Source organism: Accipiter gentilis, chromosome 16 (assembly GCF_929443795.1).
Source record: "Accipiter gentilis chromosome 16, bAccGen1.1, whole genome shotgun sequence".
Taxonomy (NCBI): Eukaryota; Metazoa; Chordata; class Aves; order Accipitriformes; family Accipitridae; genus Astur; species Astur gentilis.
This window is the reverse complement of record NC_064895.1, coordinates 6,443,865-6,471,594: the sequence shown is the minus strand read 5'-3', so window position 1 is coordinate 6,471,594 and position 27,730 is coordinate 6,443,865. Positions and strand designations below refer to the sequence as shown.

General features: G+C 33.7%; 1 protein-coding gene across 1 annotated transcript in view; it reads right to left on the bottom strand.

The window, feature by feature from the left end:
• The window catches only part of CSMD1 (CUB and Sushi multiple domains 1), a 1,244,565-nt gene that overhangs the window by 375,033 nt on the left and 841,802 nt on the right, over positions 1–27,730 (bottom strand). The window contains exon 11 of the mRNA XM_049818613.1: positions 4,499–4,602. Coding sequence (XP_049674570.1) covers positions 4,499–4,602 — 104 coding nt within the window. The remainder of the gene's footprint in view (positions 1–4,498; positions 4,603–27,730) is intronic.

Genomic DNA, 27,730 nt, shown 5'->3' with positions numbered 1-27,730 from the left:
GTGTCACTAAAAAATCCCTAATTTTACTTGGATTTGTATTTTTTTTTTTGATACTAGTAATGTCAAGTACTTAGCAAATCAAGGGAGAAAGATTCCAACACTATTAAAAAGCAAACAAACATAAAACCAAAACCTACCTTCTCTTCCGGATTTTACAACTTCTAAAAAAGTCAGAAGGAAGACTTTTTTAAGTAATGCATAGTAAAATAAGTTACTAGGAAGTCAGATTCAAGAATGTTTGAGATATATAAAAAGGCGGCCTGGTTTTTTTTTTTTTTTTTACCCGTTATGGAAGAGTAGGTTGTTTTCCAAGCCCCCAGTAAATTTCCAAACTGTGTGTGAATAAGAGAAAAGGATACAGGTTTACTAAAAAAGCATTTCTCTGCCACGGATGGTTGTCTGTGTACTGAAATAGCTGACATAAGCAGTTGCACTTGAACCGCTATTTTGCAATTTCCGCTTTGTATCGGGGAAAAAAAAATTACAAGTTTTCTATACAAAAAAAGTTAAAGATTCATATTTTAAGGGAATAAATTCAAAAAAGAAAATTAAGTTTTAATGTAACTGCTGCAAGAAAAATATAAATCATAACATTTGAAGGCAAGGCAGTCTTTCTAAAGCAGTGTGTTTAATTTACAAGAATTTAAGAACAGAAAATGACATTGCAAGAAACATTCTGACTGATAATCTTCACTTCATACTATTATCACTAGTGAATTATTTTGTAAGAGTAGTCACTAGTTTCTAGTGAAAGTCTGTTAAATATGAGAAATAACTGCAGTCAAAACTTCATAGCTTGAACATATTTAGATTAATTTCCCATAAGTTGTATTGCTGTATTTCCAGAGCTAACCATCTCAGCGTACATATCCCATAAAATAATATTGCTCAATTTTCAACAAGTAAGGCTTACAGATGAAGCAATTGTTAAAAATAATAAAATTGATGGGCATATCTCCCTTTAATTAAAGCTGTTGATGATAAGATTTTCTAAGAAGTTTACTATAAATACTAGAATTAGACTGCTTTAATAAACTGAAAACAAAGATATCACTGCTCAAAATGCCAACAACACTGTCAAAGAAATGCATTACATTGAAATAAACAGCTCTTCATCAAAGTTTTTTTTTTTTTTTTTTTTTTTTTTGTACCATCTCACTGCTATTTTACATGAACTTAAAAGACTTTTCTAATTCTTTTTCCAATTTCTCCCAAAATTTAAATTTGAGCTGGACAGTCTATTTTTTTCTTGTTTTTAAACTTCAGTATCCCTTCCTATTCCCCTCTAGCTGTAGTGCTACAACTTTGAGGTTACACAGATAATTGCTAATGGTTAAGAGTTTGGACACTACAGAATGCTTGTGCTAGGACTGATCATCTATGTATCATGATCCTTGTCAAATTCCTCAATCTTCTTCCCATCAAGTATTTAAAGGTCCCCTGTTTACTGACCTGCCATTAGCCACTTTCCAATGTTCGTTGGCTGGCTGGCTTATAAACATCCTGGTATAACTGAGTTCATTGTAAAGTCTGAGTACTAAGTTTACACTAAAGCACCCAGAAGGAGCTACTACCTTGAGGGCTCTAGTGCCTGAGAGCCAGAAATTTCTGCATGAGGCTGAGGTTTGTGTGCTCAGACATGGCAATTTTACATGGAGGGGAAAGGTTCAAATCACTTAGAAATTAGGCTTGGATTTAGAAATGTATTTATTTTTGTGTATTTAGTTCAAACTAAATTATAAAAGCTATGCAGTTTTAGAATCAATTGCATGAGTTTCTACAGTGATATTTTGTAGAATTTCTGCAGAAATGTTGACATTTAAGCTGCCAACAGAAACTTGTTCAGCATAAGAAAAGCTATATTATTTTATAAGAGATGCCGAGAAATTATAAATTAAATATGGCCAGAAAAGTCTTTGCTATAAGCTTCTTCATTCCCCTGAGAAGAATAAAAACCTGCAAGGTGCTGCTCAAACCTCGTTAAATACAACAGAAGTTATTAAAACCAACTAATAGAAAATTTTTGTAAGAAAATCACTTTGACATTTAGTTATGAGCTTTCTCATGATAATGTAGTCTACAAGTGGACCTAGTGTTTTATGAGGAAATTTACTTTACGTCCACAGAAGACCTATCTCCAAAGCAAGTGAAATGGAGCGTATCTGTGATGTAGTTTAACTGTAATGTATTTCATAGTGCATGATACAATCCAGTGTTTAATAACTGCAAAAACAGTGTCATCACAGAAATTCAGATTAATTACTAATTATTGTGACACTGTAGTTTCATATTTGGGCCTTCCTGTATTTCCACTGTCCATAAGAAGCTATTAATCACTTACTTTCTCAAATGATTTTCAGGGTAATGCTAATGTACAAAGTATTGCAACCCAAAAGGCAGATAAATTTAATTGCATAGACCTCATTTTCATCAAAGATACAGTTACAGTGAAGATGGAAGGACCAACACTCTACTGTAATTCTAAGTGATATTGAGTACAGTAATACGGATAAAATAGTTGCTATTTTAGTCAAAAATCATACTGAGGGAAGGGCTAGAAGTACTGCATGTCTCTAGTGAGAACATTGTACTAGTGCCAGAAATGTCAATGATAGATTCTGAAGTGAATGTCTGCTACAGTGATCTTCAAAACGTTAGTAAAGTGATGAATAGTTATATGAGGTGGTGTCATTATGGGGGCCTGCCTTCCTAAGATACCAAAAATAGCAATTAATATGAGCTAAGACTATTTATTTATTTATCTATTTATTTTAGGCAGTCATGGAAAAGAAATGTGGAGTATGTGGGCACAGGATAAATACCTTCAAAGGGAAAGGTAAAAACCCCCAGATTTGACGATTACCCGATAAGTAATCTTAAAAAGGCAAACTTTGATATGTGACATACTCACAGTGTAAAAAACAGAATAAACAATATGGGGTAACAAATTTACTAAGTTCAAAAACTTGACTCTGAAGGAGTTTTGGGATCCCTGTAAGCCAAAACGTATCCCAATTAAAAAAGAGAAAAAGTACAAATCCTTTTGTCTGTCATAAGCAGTTAAATTAACATCCCCAGAAAGACTGTTGCAATATTTAAGTGGTCTGCAAAATACACAAAAAAATAAACATGGGTGTTGAAATTCTCACTCCCAGCTCAAGTCTTTTCTTGTTAGCTTGAAGTCTAAGCTCTTAACACAGGATTTTGTTCTTATTTTCTTTCTCAGGTACTCAGAACATGGAATTCAATTTACGCAGTAGCAGCTACTTGGTATTGCAACACAAGAAACACATGCATCAGGCAAATAATCCAGTAATTTTCCAGTGTTAGCTTTTAAGACAAATTAAACTGGGTTTATTTATGTACTTTGATATCATAGTTCAGAAAATAGCCATTAATAAATATTATAAATTCATAAACAAATACACATAATGAAGTTATTGTCCTCAGAGCTGTCCCTCAAAAAATATTCTAATTAACTTAAAATAAATTGTGTGGGTATTAAGTGCACTTATTTGTTATAATTATGTCAAATAAACATTTCAGTAATTTATATGGATAAAAAGCACTCAAAATATAAAATGATGATGGATTCTTTTTATCAAATGTGTTCAATATTATCTTTATCCAGTAGATTTCTATGAAATGTCAAGTAATGTTATTATGAAATAAATGCTGCTAGTTTCTTTTATTTAGTCACTGTGAACTTAACCCTGTAATTTTGTTTTGTGTTTAGTGATCAGGATTCATATGTTAACTTAACCCTCTAAAAGCTACAACCCAAATATCTTGTGACCACAAGATCCCATTATGAAGGAAGGAAAATGAGCATATGCAACCAAACTGAGATGGTTACAGTAGATGAGATTAATCAATCTGTACAGGATTCTATTCTTTCCATTAGCCCAGACAGTATTAAAGACCTGTATCTTAAGATTAGCTATCTAGTTTGGAATTTTCCTTCAAATTTTTTTTAAGTTCCTACACTTCCTACAGATATTATATTATATATAATATATTATATTGTATTATATTAATCCATGAAGCATGTTTAACTTTACTGAAGTGGCCTATATGCTTTCATGAAAATTTTGTTCACAAATCCATTTTAAGTATAAAAATTCTGAAATTAATCAATTTATTTTACACAAGTTGTAGTTTATGTTTGCTGAAATCCAAGTCTTTTTTTTTTTTATTTCTTTAATTACTTGTGAATACAATTAGAGTTATACAGATAGTACTTTTTTAAAAAAAGTTTTGCTTTTTAAAAAATATCTCTGTTCTCTGCAGTTTTTAGTCTCTGATATTAAAACTTAAAAAGATGCTACCAAAGATCTGGAGTGAATTTTGTAATGAACAATTTTCTCTGACAGTAACTGAATTTTAAGCTTACATTACATACATTAAAATTACAAAGTTAAATAGATCTCTCATGATCCAGAAGAAACAACATATGACAACAAATTTCCAAGGAAAATTTTTGAAATTCTGTACTTACACATACAACACTGTTCTGGTATCACCAACTTTCCCAGCATCTCCAACAGTGAGAGTATCATAGCCTCTTTCCAGTTCAAACTCCTCAAAAGCAAGCTTTATGACCTATTAAAATTAAATAAGAGAGTTCTTTCAAGACATACCCACAGGTTATCTGATCTGTTCTAGTCTTCAGACAAATTAGTTGATTACCATAAATCAAGTCATGAAGCACTCACTCATGATTTCAGTTAGTATTACTACCTGATTTGCAAAAGATATATATAAAAAGCAGAAGTGGAGAAACTTCTGTCTCCAAGAAGGAAGTCTTTGTCATAGAGTTTTTTAGGTATCATATACTAAAGATGCCAATCACCTCTAACTGGTGATAATTGTTCTTATTATTGTAAAGTTATTATTAACATCAGTAATTTTTTTTTACTATAATAATTATATAAAAATTACATAGCATAATACTGGAAGTATATGAAATTAAAACCTTCTCATCAATACAATAACAAGATGGCAGGTATGAACTATCAATTCTTAAAAAGTTAGCAGAGGCTGGTGCACAGAAATACAAAAGCAGGTATTTCCTTGCATAAATTATGAACACTAAACTATGATTTCACTCCATGTCTAATCATGAATTGCCCAGAAAATTAAAAATGTATCCCTCAGAGTTGCCTGAAAAGTATTTCTAATTTACTGAAACTGTAATTTTATAAGATAAAATAAAGTATGAAAATGGATTTAGTTTTGTACACAAGAACACTTCTAAGACAAGCATCTTTTAAAGTTCTGTATTGGTGAGAAGTAGTTGCAGGTTATATGTATGTATACAGATGTCCATTGTACCTGTTTGTATTTTGATACCAAAGTTTCTCCAGACAACTTGCGCAGTGAGTCACAGTGATTTTCTGCAAAATTACTCATTTTACCTTTATACTAAGTTTTGCAGATAACCCTAGGCAGACGTTCACACAACTTCAGACATTGTATGAAAATGCAATTAATTTCTCTTCTGTTTTGTGGCTCAAACCAGTATTTGGGTCAGATTTGGGATTTCTGCATCAGCCATATTATGCTGCTATTTTGGCAGCAACATGTGAAAAAGTAATGGTTTCCATCCACTTAAGTTTATTTCTATGTGATCATCAAGGCAGAATTCACCTCATCCAAATTTTAGCCCTGTAAAAAGGCAGCATCCAAGCTAAGCTACTTGTTTAAACTTTCTCAGTGTTAAAAAAGAAAGCTAGCACATCTCATTTCTCTGTGTTGGAATGGGAAGAGTCTAGTCCTATAAACTTCAGAGAGGAACTTACACTAACTAGAGCAGATGAGGCTTACATTGAACGATGTTACTTCAGTTTCTAACCCCCCCAAAAAGCCTGTTTTCAACAAAATGCCCATTGATTGAAGATCATGTATTGCCTCTTGCTATGAATTCATGTCTTGCTTCTCACACCTTGCTTTGCCATCTCTGCTATTTGTATGTTTATGTTTTTAAAAGTATGGTAAAATTGACTCCAGGACAAAGACCCCTTCTATGTTTAAAGGTGGAGTTAGTATTTACAGGAGTGTTATTAAAAGGGAAAAGAGAAGGAGGTTTAAAGAAAAGCTAAATGGTCCTAGGATACCCATAGTTATAAAGAACATCAGTGACACAAATATCTGTATAATTATTTTGACAGAGCAGAGGTTTTGTTTTGTGATCTAATACAGGTCCTTTACAGCATATTTTGTAGACCTGCCAGATGTCGAGATAAAGTGTACTGCATTATCTACATTATGTTTCAATAATCACAAGAATTTCAGGCAATATGCTGTAGATAAAATAATATGCATTTCCATCTGCTCCTGTTGTACTTTCTAGTATTCCCAGATTATAAGAATGGTTAACATGCAAAATTTCATTACTAAATCAAGACTAATAAAGCCAAAGAAAAACATGTAGAAGCATAAAACCAGAGTTGTTTCTGGCAATAAAAATAACTATGTATATAAGACTTCTAATACCATTTTTATTTTATGTGGGGGATGAAACTTGATAGAATATTACTTGAGAAAATATGGTAATGTATTATTTAAATATGCTCCATTTGCTTAGACTCACAAACTCTTTTACATTACAATTTAAAACCAAATCTGAATATTCACCTCTTTAATAATAAAGTAAGTTACAAAAAAGTAATTGGATATAAACCATAAATGAAAGATTTAAAGACCTGGTTAAGCATATAGGAAATGTCACAAGAAAAGTTTCTTTATGGGAAATACATTGTGCATGAAAAAATATTAGACACTGTTAAATGAAATCTTGTTTTCTTCACTTCCAAGTTAATTGTTATTCTGTGCTAACACATAATATGTGTTGGAAAGACATTCAAATGATTGAGAGTTAAGAGGACTAACTTAAATTCCTTTAGTATGATTCATAAACCCTAAATTTTACCATGTAAACATTAAGCACACAGTCTAATCATGGTTCCTTCTACAGTGAGTGGACAGAAAATGGCACCCAGAATGCAATTCACATTACTTGTCTTAAGGTAGACCAAACTGCCATTTAGAGTTACCCTTTCCATTGCCTCCCTGGGGAGTTTGGAGGACTATGGGACACTAATGCTTACATAGATATATTTAGATAAAATTAGTTCCTCTGTAGATAAAGCTCTGAATCATCAGAGGAATTTTTAAGATTTGTTAGATGGAGGGAGGGTTGTTTGTCAGTTTATTTTTGAGAATGAACGAACATAAGACAGTTTAGTATGGATATAGATATGAATACAGCCTGGGAAAAACATTAAAGGATTGAACTAATATCAGCAAGAACAATATACCCATATGTGGTTAAATAATATTGATTTATATACTGGGGAAGAAAAAGCAGCTCTGAGATGCTTCTCCAGATTTAATGTTGTTTTGTAATTAAAAAAAAATCCAGTAATACTAATCTGATCATCATCATTAAATATGCTTACTTTGAACAGACTAAAATAAAGAAAATAATTAATTTTCATTAAGAAAAATTGGAAACACAAACAAATTACTTCCAAACCTATTATATTTGTTTCTGGATGATCAATTATACTTCTTACAGAAGAATGATCCTGTTTCCTTTCTGAAATGTATGAGTCAAAATTCCCTTATAAGCAACTCAGAATGGTTACTAATGGTTAGATAAATAGCCTGTGAAAACAAAAAAGCTTAAAAATATGAGACACCTAAGGAGGTACCTAGATGGAAGTTCTGCAAGTGAATTTTCTGTCATAATTACTTTTTCCTTAGAAGCATTTTACTCTATCCTAGCCACACACACACTTTATATTTCTGCTAGCATAACTGCTATAGCAAGTAATGGGGAAAAGCAGCACCAGAGTTGTACTAACAGAAATTTCTGTATGGACATTCTTCCTGGAAGAAGCAGTAGGGAACACAGCAATGTGACATTTCCTAAACGCCTAGGTGTACATGTTCTTTTCACTACTAATAAGACCTGTTTTATTCTCTTTTAAATATGTTAGAAATTTATGCATTATGGTAAATACAAAGTAAAAAATGAGAGCAGTAAATTTTGTATTAAGATACAAGCAGAAAGGAAAACTACCTGTAAGATGTCTCTTATATTTACAAGCAGATCAAGCAAACAACTTCAGAAAATCACATGTGTTATTGGAAATGTTTAGGGGAAAAAAAAAAAAAAAAAAAAAGAAGAAGAAGAAAGAAACAGAACCTCCTTGAAGGAGCTTCTCTTAAAGATGAGAAAATGAAACGAGACAGTTTGATGCCTCAGTAAAACTACAGTAAAATATATGAAGAACAGGGAAATATAATTGAGGATCCTTGAAGTTTTAAAATTAGAAAATGTGTTCATTACAAAGGCTTTGGATGAAAGGTGTTTACAACTGTTGCAGGTTACTCCATTTCATTGACATATTAGCTTCAAATATAATAGTATTTTCCTACTTTGCATCTTCTCCCTGCTGCTATGTAAACTTTAAAAGTAACATGATGATGCAAATGTCCCTGACTGTCATTTCTTTTACAAACACCTCATGCTCAAAGGGATTTGGAAGTGAAAGAAGCCATTGCTATAGGCATGAACATGGAAATATTACTATAGTCTTTCAGATTATTAAGTATTTTAAAACTTTTCAGTAGAAATGAGCCAGATGATTAAACTAGAGCTTTAAACAAGGTTGTGGAGCATCTATGTCACTTAAAGAACAGCATAATATAGAAGCAATTTCAGAAGATGAATCCAGCATTAGAGAATACATACACGGAGCCAGTATTCCTTAAAACTTTAAAAAATGTGCTGTTTCCCTAGCCCACCTCTCCTACAGTGATATGTTTTCAAGCCTTAAGAGTCACTGTGACTATGCCCAAAGTCCTGTGGAAGAGGAAACATAGCTCATTGACCAAAAATAGCAATAAAACTATGTAACTCTTATGCACAAATTCTGTGGATGATTAAATTTGAACTCCAGACATCTCTTTTTCAGCAACTCAAAAAACCACAAGAATGTCCATGTCAAATTACTGTAATCAGAGGATAGTCACTATTTTTAGGTACAAGTTATAAATACAGGGGAATGCCTTGTAGAAGTTATGACCACAATACTGAGACCATGGCAACAGTAAGCATGAAGAAAATACAGGTACAGGGACATTTTCTGAAATATGAGGGAATTTTTTAGACACAACATTAAAGACATTTTCCACAAAGATTCTTTAAGAAAGTAACAGCACTTCTCTTTCTCTTCTCAGAATCATACAAATACAGAACATTTTAAAATAATGGGAACAATGAGAATTTATTATAAATATAGCTCTTAGGCATCTCTTTTTGCAAGAATGTAAATTTGTAACTGGGTTTCAGTTCCCTTAAGTCACCAATGAAAACAGTAAAGTAATTCTGAAACAAAAAAACATCAGAGAAAATGTTTAATTAAACTACAACTTTATTAAACAACATATTATGAACTGTCTAACATTTTAGGTGTTCACAAGAGAGATGTGGCAGACAGTTAAAGGACCCCGTAGAGCTATGCTGCTTGCTAGCCACTAAATATTTGCTACATTTACTTCCTCATATGCCAGTAACTAAAGTAGAAGCCTAACGACCTAACGTATCTAAAGACAACAAAGTGCTGTCTTAATTAGAACCTGAATCCAATCCCCTATAACCATCATCTTTGTTAACGTGATCCACTAAATAGTGTGAAACTGGTGACTGCCTGTACTGGTTTTAGCTAATTTTCTTCACAGTAGCTAGTATGGGGCTGTGTTTTGGATTTGTGCTGAAACCAGCATTGATTAACACAGGGATGCTTTAGTTATTGCTGAGCAGTGCTCGCACAGAGCCAAGACCTTCTCTGTTTCTCCCCCCACCCCACCAGCGAGGAGCCTGGGGGGGCACAGGGAGTTGGGGGGGTACGCAGCTGGGACAGCTGACCCCGGCTGACCCACGGGATATCCCACACCCTACTATGTCATGCTTAGCAATAAAAGCTGGGGGAATAAAGAAGAAGGGGGAAAGTTTGGAGTTATGGTTGTTGTCTTTGCCAGTAACCGTTAGGCGTGATGGAGCCCTGCTTTCCTGCAGATGGCTGAACACCTGCCTGCCCATGGGAAGCAGTGAATGATTTCTTTATTTTGTTTTGCTTGTGCATGCAGCTTCTGCTTTACCTATTAAACCACATGTATCTCAACCCACAAGTTGTACCTGAAGGCATAAACGCCTGTGCCCAACATAAATCATGGGTATGTATAATGTCACTCATAGAAAATTTTGCATCCAGATAATGAAATTTTAGTTACCAAGAGGTTCCAAAGTTAGATATAAATTGTATTCCAATTGTAGATCATCTGCTGTTTTCCAGACAGTAAAGATGATTCAGCATTATTTTAAAACATTAAAGGTAAACAACGTTGTGTCTATGCACATTTTTATCCTACCGAGAAATTTGCTTGACATTCAGTGAAGATATTTCATCTCAGATATAAAAAAAAGTAAACTTGTTACTAATTTAGAAAATATAAATTGTTTTTAAATATGGAATACCTAATGACGAATTTTCCTTTTAAACCAGTGAAATGATAGAGTAGCTGATACTCTTGAGATTGAATTTTATAAAGTGAAAGACAGCAAAGTATTTCTTTTTTTTTTTTTCCATACTTATTAGGAAACAAGTTATTTCTTTTGCCTCAAAGTCCTTAAAAGGTAAACCATTAATCACAGCAGTATTATTCATAATTTGGCCTAGGTACAGCTGCAATTAATAAGATACAAAATTAATAACTCATAACTCCCAGGTTGAAATAGGCTGTCTCCAAACAGACAAAATAAAGTTTAGGCCAAAAAGAAGGACCTGTCCAGCAAAATTTTAATTCCTCCACTTTTTGTTGAGTGACAGCAAATTTACTGAAAACACTTGGATTATTCTGTTTTTTATTCTGAAGAAATGTTGAAGGCTTTTGGTACTACCTTTATCCACCAATTGCAGTTACTTAATAAACAATTATGAAAACAAATCTGTTTATTTTCAATATTGGCATTATGATTTATATTTCTCATTCTCAGGAATTTAAGTTTGTTTTAGCCCACACTAATGACTTGAAAATAAACCTAATAACCACACCTGGTAGAAACTGAATAAAGATTAAAAGCAAATAACAGTAATAATAAATCAAAAAATAATAATAATGTAAAATAAAATGTGCTGATACTGTTTTAAAAAGAAAGAAAAAATAACAGTATAATCACAATAATAATAATAAAAAAAAAATCATAATTTTCAAATCCAACACTTTGTTTTATAACAAGTATCACCAGCTGCCTGCCCCATGCCCCAAACATTTCTCAGGTAACTAAACACAGATTGTCTTTTTCCCCATCATTTTTCATTCTTCGGATTGCCTATGATAACATAGCTTTTCTGTATCCTCTACATTGAATATACTTGCCATATCCAACATAGTCATTCCTCAGCAAGTTAATTAAGGCAGAATAATTTGAAAACTTTAAAAGAAAATAATAGCACTAATCTTAAGAAAATCAGTTCATTTTGGTTTTGCAGTGAAGGTTAAGAATTGGTTTGACACTGATCTTAGAATAGTCCTATAAGGAAGAACTTTCTGATAATGTATACATATAGTGAGAATGGACAGAGAGTGGCTGGAAGCTACAATTAGAAAAAAATGCAGAATTAACTGCAACAATTAGAATAATAAAATTCTTGTTACTATGAAGTGCCATTTTTACTGGTAGCTGTTGATTATATAAAATAGTTCTATAACAAATTGTGTATTTAAGTAATTTAAATACATCCACAGTAAGCCAATGAGCACATTATTCAACACAGTTTCTTGTGTAGAGGGAGACACACACACGAAAAAAAAAACCATAATGATGATTTCAGAGTTAACAGAGCTACCACAATCTGTTAGTCAGTCAGATAAAAAGCTTGTTGCCAAGTTAAATTTTAATCTTCAGCAAGTGTCTAGATATCACGTCAAGTTTCAGTTTACCACCTTAACTATTAAGACATTTTCCTTCCTTTCTTTTTGGTTTGTTTTATATATATGCAAATATGTTGCCATTTCTAAAAACACACAATAGTATAAAGCATTAAAAGTTAATTTTTAAGTCAAATACCAAAGCCCAAGGAATGTTTCACTAATTTACGTGAGCCATATTTTAAATGAATTATCAATCAGCTTGATTTAAGTCTGAAAGAGAAAATCAAAACAATAAAAAGCAGAATTGCAAGAAGAGACAAACAGTCATTCATATGTTCACACTAAAAGATTTTAATTCATATCTTTTAGATGATTTTAAAGACAATTCTCTGGTATAGTAGCACGTTCTTCTATTTCTCATTTTCTGCCAAAGGAAAATGCCAAGTATACGGCTTTCATTTTTGCTCCTGTTGCTGCTCCAACTATCAGAATATCAGTAGGAAACAAATATGGAAGTATAAGCTTTAAAGAAACACTATACACTATTATATTTATTTTTTTTTAACAGAACAATGAAAGAGAAGGCAAAAAAGCATGCATTCATTACTACCCTTTGTTGCCATTCATGAAAAATAATCCCAACTGTGCTTATATCTTTGGAGATCTTTTTCAAAACATTTTAAGACTTTTTCTAAAATGGTGAGCGGCACCCGCTTGTGGAAAAGACATAGCAATGATAAAAATTAAAGAAATACTTTTAGATTTGCTGTTCAAAACAAAGTCTGAAAATACTGTTCTTTAAATTTGAAAATGAAAATCTCCCAGTTAGTATTTGTCAAAAACAAGTTATGTACAAACTACTAAGAATGCATGAATCACCAGATAAGAGCTCCAATTTAAATAAGCACTGACAATTTTACTTGTTAAATGAGCACATGAATTTTTTTGGCCTCAGAAATTTAAGCAGGAGAAACATACTTAGTTTACCCTGTTTGACTGTTGTGTTACTTCCTACAGTCTTTATAGAATAGGTAACTTTTATTAATTAATCCAAAGTACATATCTGGCTTGGTAGAGCGCAAGAAGTAAAGGGCTACATTAAGAAGTGGTTGTGTATGAAAGGTGCACATCCATTTATACTGACACAGATCTTTCTCTAGACAGAGCCCTAGGTAGGAATCTGGAGAGTTAGATCTCAGTTCTGCTATTACTGTGTAGTACTTCAGGCAATTCATTTCAGGTCCTTGAAAATTACTTATTTAACAGCATAATTCCTCAGGAGTTTCCTCACATTTTAATTCTTCTTACTTCAATTTCATGTAAAGCATGAACAAAATACGATAAACATTCAAACTTCAGAAAAGGTAGATATTAAAAAAAATCTAATGAATACCATATGTCCCGACTCAAACATCTCTGTACAAGATACATTGAGGGAATTCATACGCCTTTGCAATTATGTGTTGGCCAGTGGAATATCCAGGAGATAACAGTAACAAAATAACAAAGTAGTGTTCGTGTTCATGACCTTAAACAAAAATTCATTATGGGAAATCTATATCCTTATAACCAAACTAAGTATTTCTAACTCAAATGTTATTTTTGGCTGAACATGTTGGATAAAGCCTATAGTTCATGCATTCTATAGCTATGAAACTAATTTTAAAGATAGTTTCCTTCAGTACTAATAGTCTGCCAACAGCAGCAGAAAGGTCCATAAGCACCTGTTTTCTCTGAGGAGTACTTCAGTTTGTTGGTTTCTTGTTATTATGGAAAAATAGTTCCAAGGGCACAAACTATTTCAATTAGAAGAGTGATGGATCTTGGCATCACACTGTATTGAGCAACCAGGCAATTGAAGTGAATACTGGAAAGCCTCTGGAGGTACAGAGAGATGCCTAAATATTTATAGAAGTAAATGCCTCAGAAAAATAAAACATGTTAGTGGAATCAATTTGCTAGAAATGTATACAATCTTAGAGTTCAACTACTGTTTAATACTATTCAGAATAGAAAATGGCAAGGTCTAAGCCATAGTGAGCCAAGTTAGAAACTCTGATAAAGCAGGTATGTTACTGTGTAATGGAAGATCATATTTATGGAATGAACTTTTAGAGGAAAAGCAAGCAGTAAGTCAGGATATAGTGTATCCTTCTTTGGGCTAAATTCAGATGCCCACACTCAGATATATTCTGTCATATAAGATGCCTCTACATCCTGCCTGACTTTTAACTGCCTCTCCAGAAGGATATGGATTTTCCTGTGTTGTACCTCCTAGCCTTGCATGGACATCTTGAATACCTGAGCATCTCATATAGTAATAGACACCTGAGGATGGCCAAATGAATTGTATCCCTTGTGTCCTGAAGCATTTGATGTCATAAGAAGGAGCCTGCTCATATAGAAAACCTCTTATTTAAAATGATAAAGCATATAAACTGCTTATATATATTTATACAAGATTTTTTACATAATTGATGAAAATGAATGAACTATGGCTGAATGTATATTCCTGTAATAAAAGTGTAGTAATATTACATGGACATTGCATTGTCATAACACCGATGTTTTATATAACTCTGGATAGTTTTTAGATAATGTTATATAGTACAAAGAAATTTAAATATATTGAGGTTAACTTAATTCATAATACAAACATGCAAATAAGTTTGCCTGGTATTTAAACTATGAATAAGAAAAAATTATGAATATGAAATGTTGGCATTCATAATTTCCAGATTAGCTTAAACTAACTTTCAAAGTTGCATTTTTCCCCAAGCTTTTCTTCCTACTGCATTTTTAAAATATACAACTACATGGCTTGTTGTTCCAAGTGTACTTTTGAAATAAGAAACAAATTGCTTTCTAAATAATTGCTGTATGACACTAGTAAACTAAAATTCAATGCTGAAATTCTAGCCCTGTTGAAATAAATAGAATAGATAAGGATTTTCATGTTGAAATATCATCCTATCACTTCGTCCAATGCCTCAGTCTATTAAAGGGAAATTGTTTAAATTATTACCTCACAAATAGGCTAGCTTTCAGAAGTTCATCATACCTGTTTGCGTTTTATCTCACATTTTTTCCAATAAATACTGCGATAATATTCTAAATGTGACAAAACTTAAGTAATCTTGTATTAAACTAGAATGTGTATTTTTGAGCCAGAAAATAAATGAAAATTTAAACCAAAAAAAAGAAACTATCTTGCTCTTTTGGAGAGATTTGAATTACCTACTGTCTAAGGAGGAGTAAGAACATTAGCATGTGACACCAAACTTTGTAAATTACTGGCCACAAATAAGAAGGAAAGGCGACGTGAACTGCAGCCTATGGGAAAGACCCACATTGAAGAAGTTTATGAAAGACTGTATCCCAAACAGGGGACCCAGCACTGGAACAGGGCAGAAGTCTGAGGAAGGAGTGGCAGAGAGGAGCTGTTATTGAACTTGCTGCAGCCCGTACTCCCCGCACTCTGCACCGCTTGGTGGGATAGGATGTAGAAGAGTCAGGCCTGAGAAAAAGTTTTTATTGTTTCTCACCATCCTACTCTATTTTTAGCTGGCAATAAATTAATCTTCCCCAAGTTGAGTCTATTTTGCCCATGAGGGTAATTGGTGAACAACTTCCCTGTCCTTATCTTGACCCATGAACTTTTTAATCTTATTTTCTCCCCTTGTCCCTATGATGAGGGGGAGTGAGAGAGCAGCTTGGTGGGCACCGAGAAGCCAGCCAAGATCAGCCCACCACAACTATATAGGAGAATCATCTTAACATTATAAACTGAAACATTAAAATTACTTTTAGTAAAATTACTTATTAAGGTATTTGCATTTAACTATATTAAGTATTAATATTCTATTAGCAATTATGGTGAGAAAACAAAACAATTTCTCCCAAAAGCCATAAGAATAATGATAGTGATGACGGCACATACATTTTGAGCCTTATTCAGCAATGCTTCTCATAGTTTAAATTTCCAAAAATAAAAAGCACAACACAAAACCTAATTACATATTTAATCTTTTTGGTAATAAAAGTCTACGTACCTCAGCTTTAAAATGTAATCTCCTGCACCTGAATGTACTTTCTCTAATCCTATACTTATGTTGAAAATGTCCCTCATATCCCAGTGATAATTAATATATTTATTTTCATCCTGTGCCATTCTGTGTCATGAAATTTATCTGTATTAAAAGCAAGGGGTAAATATGATTGGCTTTAAGGATTACAGGCTTGTTTCTTATATCACCTACCGTGATTTTACATCTTTGCATCTGTAAGCATTTGAGTAGAGCTGTTCTTGACCTACATTCATCAAAAATGATACCAGAATCAGTGAAGATAATCTCTGCTTATTAGTCTCAAACCCATATGGCAATCTGCTCAAATATGCAGGTAATAGTGCCCTGTAAGAACACATTGGGGCACAAGCCATTATTTGGATCTAATTCAAATTATATATGGGTAAACAGAACAGTTTCTGTCAGTTTGCTTAGGCATCATCTATAATGAATATACAATGAGGAGATTCTGCAAAAACTATTAAAATGTAAAGAGAATAGTAGAAAAGGGTAGCTGTAGTTTTCCTTCTGCAGTACTATATGACTTAATTTTAAATCATAGTGTATAATGTATAAATAACTTACTCCAGAGAAATAATTTTTATTTTACTTAATAGCAAAATGTGCTGTCAATAAAAGAAAAAAAAAGAAAAAAAAAAAAAAAAAGAGGAAGAATGGCTTTACAGATAAATTTCAAATACTTTTAGACCAGTTTTAAATAAGCTAGCTTGCTTCCAAAGATGTGTGCTCAATGACTTTCTTGTTGAAATTCTTATTTGTTTAGATGCATGAAGATAGCAGCTAGAAACTTAAATACAGTGTAAAACATTCTTCAGACAATCTGGGCCAGTGACTAAGTAAAGTAGATTGTAAGATACAAGAACAGTGCAAATTTGACTTACATGTCAATGAAACCTGCAAAAAAACTTAGGTGGAGTTACAGGTTTACTTTTGCTTTTTTTAGCTAATTAACAAAAGAATGTTCTTGTCTTCCTGTAATTTCTTTTTTTTTGTTTTGTTTTGTTTATATATTACTACACGTAAGCCTTAAAAGCAAAGTATAATCACTGAACATTTTAGAAATATAGACAATCACATTAGTTCTGATTTTGAAATTGTAAGGAAGATCACAGTAATACATTGCCCCTTTTTTTTTATCATGATTTCCATGTGTTTATACAAATAAGTGTAAAGATGCCATATATCATAAAAAAACTGTAGAATATCCCCCAAAGTACAAGCATAGTATGCATTTATTATATTTAGCACAAATTCTGACATTTGCATTATATTATTTTATCTCATAGTGCTGCAGAATGAGACTTTGTAATGCAGTCTGGAGTGGGGGGCATTAATTTGGATAAATCATGTTCATGTTTAGTCTTCACTAAAATTGATGTATCTTGAACAAAAATAACAGCATTGTATCAAAGAGCTTGAGAAAACATGATAAAACTGTGTCCCAGCACTTCATAACAAAAGCAGAGCACAAAATATCCCTGAAGGATAGCACTATTTTTTTAATACTTGTCCAAGAAAAGGTATTAAGTCTTGACAGCATGAAATGAAATTGAAAAAACTAATTTAATCAAGATAAATGAAAACAAATACATTTTAAGGTGTAATAAATGTTGTCTGTTGACATCTTCTATGTTTAATAACATATTGGTGGGGTTTTTTTACATGAAGACAAGAACTTACAGCAATACTTGTAATATGGCTTTTGTTATCAGGGACAGGATAAGATAGGGTAGGGTAGGGTAGGGTAGAATAGAACAGAACAGATGGAAGGAACCTACAATAATCATCCAGTCCAACTGCCTGACCACTTCAGGGCTGACCAAAAGTTGAAGCATATTATTAAAGGCATTGTTCAAACGCCTCTTAAACACTGACAGGCTTGGGACATTGACCACCTCTCTAGGAAGCCTGTTCCAGTGTCTGACCACCCTCTCGGTAAAGAAATGTTTCCTAATACCTGGTCTGATCCTCCCACAACACAGCTTTGAACCATTCCCACATGTCCTGTCACTGGATCCCAGGGAGAAGAGATCAGCACCCCCCTCAGGGAAGGAAAGTCTTCGTGATAAAAGGAATAACAAAAGATCTATGATGTGAACTGTCTAATGCTGCCATGCACAGGAATTAACAGAAGTGCAGTATCTTAAAGCTGTACTTATCTAAGAGAAAATACCCCATGCACAATATCCTATGTACTTTTGAAGTAAAATATGAAAGGGGAAAGGGTCTGTAATAATTAGTGTCAGGAAGACAATATTTGTTTAACATTTTATCAGGTTACACAGGTTGTTTCGTAGTGCAACAACCTTAGTGATTATGATTTTGAAAATTAGAACTGTAAATTTAATTTGCATTTTATATAACTATGTTTTCTTTTCTCATTAAATATGCATTTTCAGTACAAATTAAACAATATGATTGCTTCAATAGGTGAAGCAAAGGGTTGCCTCCCCCGTATAAATGTTCTTTCTACAAAAATAGTTGAAGTGTTCCATGAACTAAGTGGAAAAGAGCAAACCAAAAGATGTTTAGGTTCTCTAATGTTTCACTCACATGCTATTGATTACAAATAATTTTTCACTTATCCATTTCCCTGTCACAAAATGTTTTTCCTTGATAGTACAAAGAATTTTCTTAGTATTTCAGTTTCCTGAAGTCACAAAACTTTACAAAACCAAAATAAGAGCAAAATTATGAAGTCAGATGTAGCAGAACATACAATCCAAACAAAGAAATCAATCAAAGCCATCTGAAAAACTCTAAGCCATGCAATCATATAGCACCCAAGTTTTGTGCTACTGTGTGTGACACTGTATAAAATTTCAGTGATCAAATTTTTATCGGCTGTTCCCCAGTTGCTGGAAAAATACAGACAATTTAAACAATCTTGTTGACCTGTGACAAAACTGGAAGGAAAATCTATCTGCTTGAGCTTGATTTTGTGGGATCTGCAAATTTTTCTTTGGGAATCTAGTGAGATGATGAAAGGAAATTTGATTACAGTGTTGGGCTTCCCACCTACTTCTAATTATGCAACATCTCACAATTCTTTTCTAGATGAAATCTGACATGGAGAGCAACAAGAACAATGACTCAGTTTCCTGCTCTGCTCAGGATGCACCATAATCACATCTCTTGATGAAAAGTACAGGTCATCTACATCCTCGAAGAGAGTGATGCTCAGGATGAGTTGAAACAGAAACATGGTTAAATGCATGACAGTCACTTAAAGCGTAGATGGCTAGAAGCCTGTTAAAAAGTGTAACTGTAGATGAAAAAGTGTAAAGCAGCCATGAATCAAACCCACTGTGGACATGTAATTGCACTTCAGGTGTGAATGTTCAAGCCTTGAAAAACACACCCCTGCTCATTCCCACAGAGATGTAACTATGTTCCCTTGGGTGGACTGCCTCAGCGCTCACTTGAAATATGTACACTGAAAGAGTGTATTATTAAATGCAGCGGATTGCCAGATGCACATAGCAGAAAGCAGTTTTGGCCTTCAGAATACAATGAAGTAGTATTACCAAACACAATAGCTTTACCTACCCGTACATATATAAAAACATAAAGTCCATACACACAAACATATGGTAAAAAAATGCATACAGACAGACAAATATGTATAGAACTTCACTAAGTTTTGGGGGTTGTTTGTTTTTTACAGTGCAGTGATCATTCTAAAATATTTTACTGCTCAACATGGACTCCTGGAAGAGTAATTTCTGAGAAATAAATATTTGCTGTCATCCTTTAGCTGAGAAGTACAAAATCTTACAACCATTTAATATGTGCTGTGAGAGAAGCAAATATTATGAAACCAGTAATTTATTTATACTGTGGATGTTTTCTTAAACATTTAAGAAGCTTAAATACATGTATGTATTAATAAGTTTCAATACACGCAACCGACACTAGAATGCCAAGTCAGTCACCTAGAGTAACTCTCCATTATAGCTGACTTCACTGTTCCACCTCAGGTCCCCTAATACCTTGTAACCACATAGCTCTGTGATGCAGTACTGCCACTCCTAATAACAGGCCACAACCTTTGTACTGAATTTGCAAGGCCTCAGGATTGGTGTTTGCCAGGTTTGCCCTATCTGAACTTTTCCTGGTGGGGCTGCAGCTTGGTTTTACTTCATTTCTGTGACAGCAATTTCTCTTATTGTCCAGGTTTCTAAGGCTAGTTTATTTTTGTTTATCTTTCCATAGTACAACCATAGTTTTATACAGATAGCTGTAACAAGTAGTTGTTCTATTATAATGAGATATTTATGACTTTTACAAAATTATGTAGGAAAAGAGAATGTGGATTTGGCATAACTGCAGAGGCCTTGAGAAATTGAGAGACAGGATGAGGTCTATGGGAATAGACAGCATGGGATGATAAGAGGTGAGATACAGGCTTGGCACTGTGGACCCCATAGCTATAAACCACTCAACATAGGTCAAGAAATGTAGACCTGGAGCTGGACAAAATTGGCTTTAGGGGTAACAAAGAGAGTGAAAAACAGTATCTAATATACATAAAGCATACCGTATATAGTAAATTTGGATGCAATGCAATCTGTAGCTGCAGATCAATAAAGTTAGATTAACAATGTAAAAGTATATTAGCAAACATGTAAAAATCACCCAAAGTGGGTCTCAGGGGAGCAAGAAGAAAGCATTATCGTCATCATCATCATATTTATGCCAATGAAAAACTGCAGAGGCTGATGACTTACGGTGTTAACCTCTTCGGCAGTCAAAACCTACTGATTTTAAGACCCAGAGGAGCAATGGAATGGTGAGCATAACCCCAAGAGACAGAACTATGTTACAATTTTAATAGTGTTATAGCTATTGTTATTATTATTGCTATTGAGACTTCTGTATAAAAGTAGTCTAACTGCACTATTACTCTTTCTTTTTCTATTATAATTAGATGTAGTCTAATAATGTTTCTTGAATTAAACTGTTAAGATTTCCATTATACTAACAGTTAATTCTTGGCTTATATATACTGTGTGCTTCCTATTTGCCCATGAACAAGGCTTTGATTTCTTTTTGCTGAGTTACCATTTTTCAGTCAGAAGTCCTAAAAAACCCCAGTAGATTCAGCCTTAGCAGATTCAATTACACTGGAATTCACTGATATATATTGCTCAATCTTTACTTTCATTTCCATGATATCATGATTAATGGTGATGACTACTTGCATTTCTATAGCAGAAGGAGCTTACAATCTTCTACAAGTATCAATACTTGTAACATATTGGTACCATTTTTACAGTAAAAAACCCTGCTGTCTACCAAAACAGAGTTACAGAGTTCATTCTTTGATCTGATGTGGGAAGCTGTAAACTGGCCTTGGGTCTCCAAGGCCTATGTTTCATTTAGTCACAAACCTGTTTTTTCTCTTTTCTGTGTTTCAACAAAGATTCAGTTAGGTGTACCTTTTAAAAGGCTTAGTTCAAATCAGATATAAATATGTTCTTGCTCTTTACAAATATATAGCTTAAGTGTACATGAGACAGTAGGATTGCACAAAAAATGCATATCAGAATATGATCTATTGTATTTTGAGAATAAGAGGAGTTTTAACCAGAAACATCATGGCTACCTATATCATACCTGAAAACATTTGGAAACAGAAACTACCTTTCAGTATCTCATTTTTCCATTTATAAACATACTATCTGAAAATATTAATTTCTCCACTATCAGCATGCACTACTCAGATTTCTTTTTTATTTGCATTTCTACACACATACATATAAATTTATTCCATATTCATGATCTTTGATCTAACTGTATGATTTATGAATTAGATTTCAAAACGCATGAGAAGTTGAAAGAAATATATGGAATAAAAGTAAAGATTTAGATTTTAGTTTAACTTATGAAGTAATGCTTTATAATAAAAAGTGCCATACCTACCTATATTATAAACCTACACTATTTACAGCTCAGCAGGCAAATTTTGCATTCACAATGAGCTGATAATAAAATTCCTGATCAAATATTACCTAGTGTCATCTATCAGGATAGCTAACATCCTTATAGACTTCTGCTCCTGTTTTTCTGGATGTTGCAAGTATAAATCAACAAAAATTCTACTATATTCAAAACAAAATCTGAAGTCATATTTTACTTAGTCACTTTGGATTTCATTTCTATATATTTCCTTTGCGCTCATTGAAAGTATTATCACTGCCGTCCTTTGGAGCCTAGGTCAAGATACTCTTATTTTATTCCTTTTAATAATGAGTCTACTCATTTCTTATTTCTAAAGACTTTAGGCATTTAAAAACATACTTGCATCATGTGACAAACAACTATTTTTTAAAAAATCAACATTTTAAAAAGGCCTTTTGGCTAATCCGTTTGCTTTATCAGATCTTCGGTTTTCTTTCTTTTTCTCTTTCCCTGCACCTCCCACCTATGCAATGTTCATGACACCAAATTATTGGCATTACCAAGTGTAAACACTTATTATAGAATACGGCTACATGTGAAATACAGTTTGGTTATGAAGATATTAGCTAAAAAGTTTAAATTATCAAAACATCATTACTTTCTCTTGTGTTTTAAGTCTAGCAGGAGATAGTGTGGCCTTTTTGGTTTCAGTCACTATAGATGTCAGACATGAAGTGCAGAGTTAGCCATCTAATAACTGATTACTTAACTACTTACTATTCAGCAAAAAATGAGTACGTTTATGACTGTTAATGGGATTTGTTACTCTAACCCATGCAATTATTTTTAAAACTCCATCAGATTTCATGTCTTTTTATATTTACTTAGCTGTTCAAAACCCTTACCATTGTCTACACAGGTCCCCAAAACTCATTTTTTCATGACAGCTTTCTTGAGAAAAGCTCTATTTTGAAAATGCAAAGTTGATGTTAAATACTTTGAATTTAATGTCACAATGCATAAGAGAAGACTATGTTCTTTAATTATGCACATGATTCATTTAAAGTTTTAGCTTTACGATTTTCAGTCTACAGAACTGAAGTGCTTCTAACAATAGGCAGACTTGACTAAAAAGTTAGGCCAAGATCAGAAAATACATGTGGACTTGACAGAGTGCCATGAAGAACAAAAGATTATGAAAGGCGCTACATTTGTGCATCCTTAATATTGCCTAATAATCAGAGAAATGAGCTGGTTGCCTTTCCTAAATTCATGTTGCAAAGAAGTCTACATGACCACAGTCACATCGTAATTTGAGCAGACACTTACACAGGGCATAAAATGGAATACTCTTCCCCGCGTGTGATACTTCTGGTGTGATAAAGTTTATGGCTAGATTTATTTAAGATATTGTTGAGAATGAAGTCATATACCTAGCCATCTGTAAGAAAAAGATCTTTTTTCAAAGGCAATATTATTTCCCTCCCCCCTCAACTGCAGAAACCTGCAATAAGGGTGCTGAGGGAAAAAAAAAACTTAGCAGAAAAATCAATACAGATATGGATTACTTGTCTCAAGTATCTCTAGTCATTAGCTGCTAACATCTTTTTTTTGTTTTGGGGTGATTGTTTTTTGGTTTTGTTTTATTATAATCCATATGCATGTTAATGCTACAGGCAACTCCAAGAAATCTTTTTTGTATTACCTAGTTAGCTGGTGATGAGTCTTGTATACCTTCATGCAATCAATAGCTATAGGATCATACTACTAAGCATCAGCTTTACAGGCTTCTATATTCCTGCTGGTTGATGAACGTATGGATGTCACAATGGCTGCCAGCCAGAACGACAGACATCCGGAACACAGACATATCTCAAGGTCATGGTAACTCTGGCGGAGTGCAGGTTATCTACAGCAGAAGGATACAGAACAAGGAACTCCTAGCAAGTTTTGGTTGCTATTGCTTTGACTGTCAGTTTTCATGTGAGAACGACTCCTCCTCTATGATCTTTTAATATTGGACCTGAATAAATAGGATGAGTTTATGAAACATCCAGTTCTGTGAAAATAAAAGAATCTTCTTGAAGAGTGTGGAGAACTGAAAGTCTCAAGAGGTATGTTGAAACTTAGACACAGTCTCAAGGAGATAACTCAGGAGAGTTTAAAAATATAGCATAGGAAGGATCTGGATACTCTCGTAGAGATAGATAGAACAAAAAACTCCACCAAAACCCAGCTAAGATTCTGGAATCCTCCACACACTTTAGAAAGGGCTGTAAAATCTACTCCTTTCAGATTAAGGTTTCTCTTTTCCGATAGCCAGCTATCCACACACACTCCCTGAATGAATGGACTCTAGAATTAAGAAGAAAGTGAAAAGGCATCTTGTGAAGTTTCATTACGATAATGACAAGGGCTCTGCAATAAAGGAACTGTAACTTGCCTGCTGAGAAGTTTTTGAAAGGATTGAGTGAAGATGTTTCTAAAGTCTCTGAAGGTTTACAGAGCATCATCAGTGTTTAAGTGAGGCCTGAACAGGCAGGCTGAGCTTTACTATTGTGATTACATGAGACATAAATCGGAGAATTAAAACTAGTAGGCTGGAATCTGTTCAAGGAAGAAAAACCGTCATTGCTAAAGAATCAGAAGTTGCTCCATTATGGCTTATGATTGAGTGACATCTGACTTATCAATGCCCAGCTGTGAGGTCTAGATGCTTAAATATAAATTGCATCTCATTGGGTGATGAAAAGGTTTTTTTCCTTGTAGATTTCAATACCAATCAATCAATGAGATAAGAAAAATTGACTTTATCCTGCATGTGAGATGACTGCCAATCATAGTTAAAATTCTTATGAAGACACATAAAGCAAAAGGAAGGACCTTGAACTGACAGTGATCCTTAGCCAGATCCAAAAGGAGATGATAATAAAGGACTGGTTTTATCTCTGTATGACAGCACTCCTTTGACACTGGCAGTCATGCACCAGTTGCCCTCCCTGCACAGTCGAAACAACACTGCCTAATATCACCACTTGAGCTTGAAACTATAAATAGAAGATTTCAATATATTTAAGTTTAATATGGCTTATCAACTACCCTTTCCCTTCAGTACCTGAGAACAGTCACCATAGAAATTGCTGCCTTTGTGATGCACAGGAAGTTCCCAGGGGTGAATAAGAGCCTGTCTTAATCTAACTGGACTCTTGAAAAGAACTCTGAAAAAAACATGGATCACAGTGTGATGCAGCAGCAAATGAATTGCATCATGAACTGACTAGCCACTAGTTCCAGTGCAAAGACATCTTATGGTATTTCTTTTCAAGATGTTAGGCCGGTCTGGTTTTGAATGGAAAGGACAGTCACAAGGTAAGGGAAAGAGGTGTAAAGAGTCACTGCAACAGCCAGCTACACATTAAGGGCTCCTGCCCAGACAGGCCATTTGTTCACAAGAAAAAGAGCTGAGTTTGCTCGTTCTCTCTTTCTTTTGTAGGCAACCCATGATTTTTAGTCTGAAGTTTACAGCTGCAGCCAAGTAACTGTCAGATCCTTGCTATATTGAACTCCAGGAGACAGAATAAAGAGGACAACAAGTTCAAAAGTCATCATCACATGACTAGAAATGGCTATGACTATGGAAGAAGTAGACAAAAAAAAAGAAAAATAGCAAGTGACTAAGATTTAAGGAAGGCAAGATTCAAATACGTGACCTAAGAAGAGTGTTGTCTTGCATCTTTCTTTAAAACTGCTTTGGTACACAAGGCCAAAAGGATTCCAATTTTTGTAAAGAGTTTCAAATATGATCTAGGAAAATACAGATTTCTAAATCCAATATTCAGTGCTGGCCAAGGTATTAAAGAACAGAATTGCTGAATACTGATGGTATACCTGGGAAAAGTCACCATGGCTTTTGCAAAAAAAAAAAAAAAAAAAAAAAAAAAAGTGCTTTGGTAAACTTTTGGAGTTACTAAAAGAGTACTTACATTGCTTCCCCAAAGATGACTCACTTGATATTGTCTGTGGACTTTCCAAGGGCTTTTCTCAAAGTCTGTCACCAACTTCATGCAGAAATTAGGTAGCCATGGTACAAAAGGTCTTTCACAGACAAAAAAAATTGTTAAAAAAACAGAAACTAGAAATATTAGTAAACTGTTAGTTCCAGCACAGACAGAAAGTCATCAGCACAGTTCTGGAATGAGCTGTGCTGTTGGACACATTCACAGGCAATCTGGAGCATGGTAATTTCAGTAGAGGGAGAAAGTTTATTAACAATAGAGATCTCTTTCAAAATAGTAAAGACAAGATCTACTGTGAAAAAATGGAGAAAGATCTTATAACATGGAGTGACTGGCAGATTAAATTTGATGTAGATAAATATTAAATGATGAACAAGGCAAAAATAATTCTAACTTCACACATAAAATTATGTCCTCTGAACTGATAAATAAGGGCAACACTTCGGCATCATGAAAGATAATGTCATAAAAATTTTATCTGAGCACTTAATACAGTCAAAAAGTGAAATAAACATTAAGAATTAAGAGGAAAGCAAATGAAAATAAAATAGAGAACACCATTTTGCTACTGCATAAAATCTCATCCTGAATACTTCATGCAGTTTTTGTCTTCCAATCTAAAAAAATTAAAAAAAGATGCAATAGGAGAGCTACAGAACTTGACTTTAGTAACACTTTGCTATTTGATAAGGCTCATTAACATATGACAGCCTGATAGGCAACCCTGGAAAATATTGTCTTACTTAAAATATTAGGGGATAGGGTCAGAGCTCGTTGGACAGTATGAATAGGTTAGTGTTTTCAACTTCAGATTTGAAAGACGCATAGAGACTTCTACAATTCTTTTAATGGGCAATTTTTTTTAAACAAGCTATATGTTGAAATAGCAAGTCTGATATGTAAGCTTCTACACTGGGAAGGACTGTTAAGTAGACTGGTAGACAGGTTTAGAAAGCAAAGTGATCTTGAAGAATTTGAGATATTGCCTTAAAAAAACAAAACAAAACAAAAAATCAAATGAAAAGCCAGAAAAGTGTCATTAAATAGGACACTACCTTTAGAAATGTGTAATGTACTGCTCAGTTACAGACTGAGTGACAGCTAGCCAGGCAACAGCTCTTTAGAAGAGGATCTGGATGTCATAATAGAGCATGAGCTGAACACAAATCATCAGTCACCTCTCTGAAAAAGTCAGACATCATACAGAAGCATATATACTAGTCTGCAACAGATGGGGAGACGTTTTGTCTCTTTAATCAACATTTATGAGACCTCAGCTGCAAAGCTGTGCCAATTTGTGACCTAAAACTTCAAGAAAGATAGCAACCAACTAGAGACTATATCCTGTTAAAAATATCAATATTTGTAGTTGATATTATTTAGTTCTCAGGCGTATAAGTGAAGGAAAACTACGAAACATGTAAGTATTCAGCTTGGGGTTTTAATAATAGCAAGATAGGATACATTGTTTGATCAGTGTAATATATCTAGCCATAAAGAGAAAACAACAAAACTAATAAAACTATAGTGAAAGTCTTGTTAGTATGGGGTGAGGTGGGTGTTTGCGGGAGTCAGCAAAGACTTGACTTTCTTCACCATCACAGGAATTTGTGGGGAAGTTCCATCCCACTGTTATCTTAAAGATGGCACATTGTTTTGGATGCAAGTTCAATGGAGCGTGCTCCCTTTCTCCGATGGCAGTGAAGTGACCAGTACAGATAAGTGTGACTGAAAGTGTCAATTTTAGTCACATCGATTTTATTTCCCGTGGAGCAATGT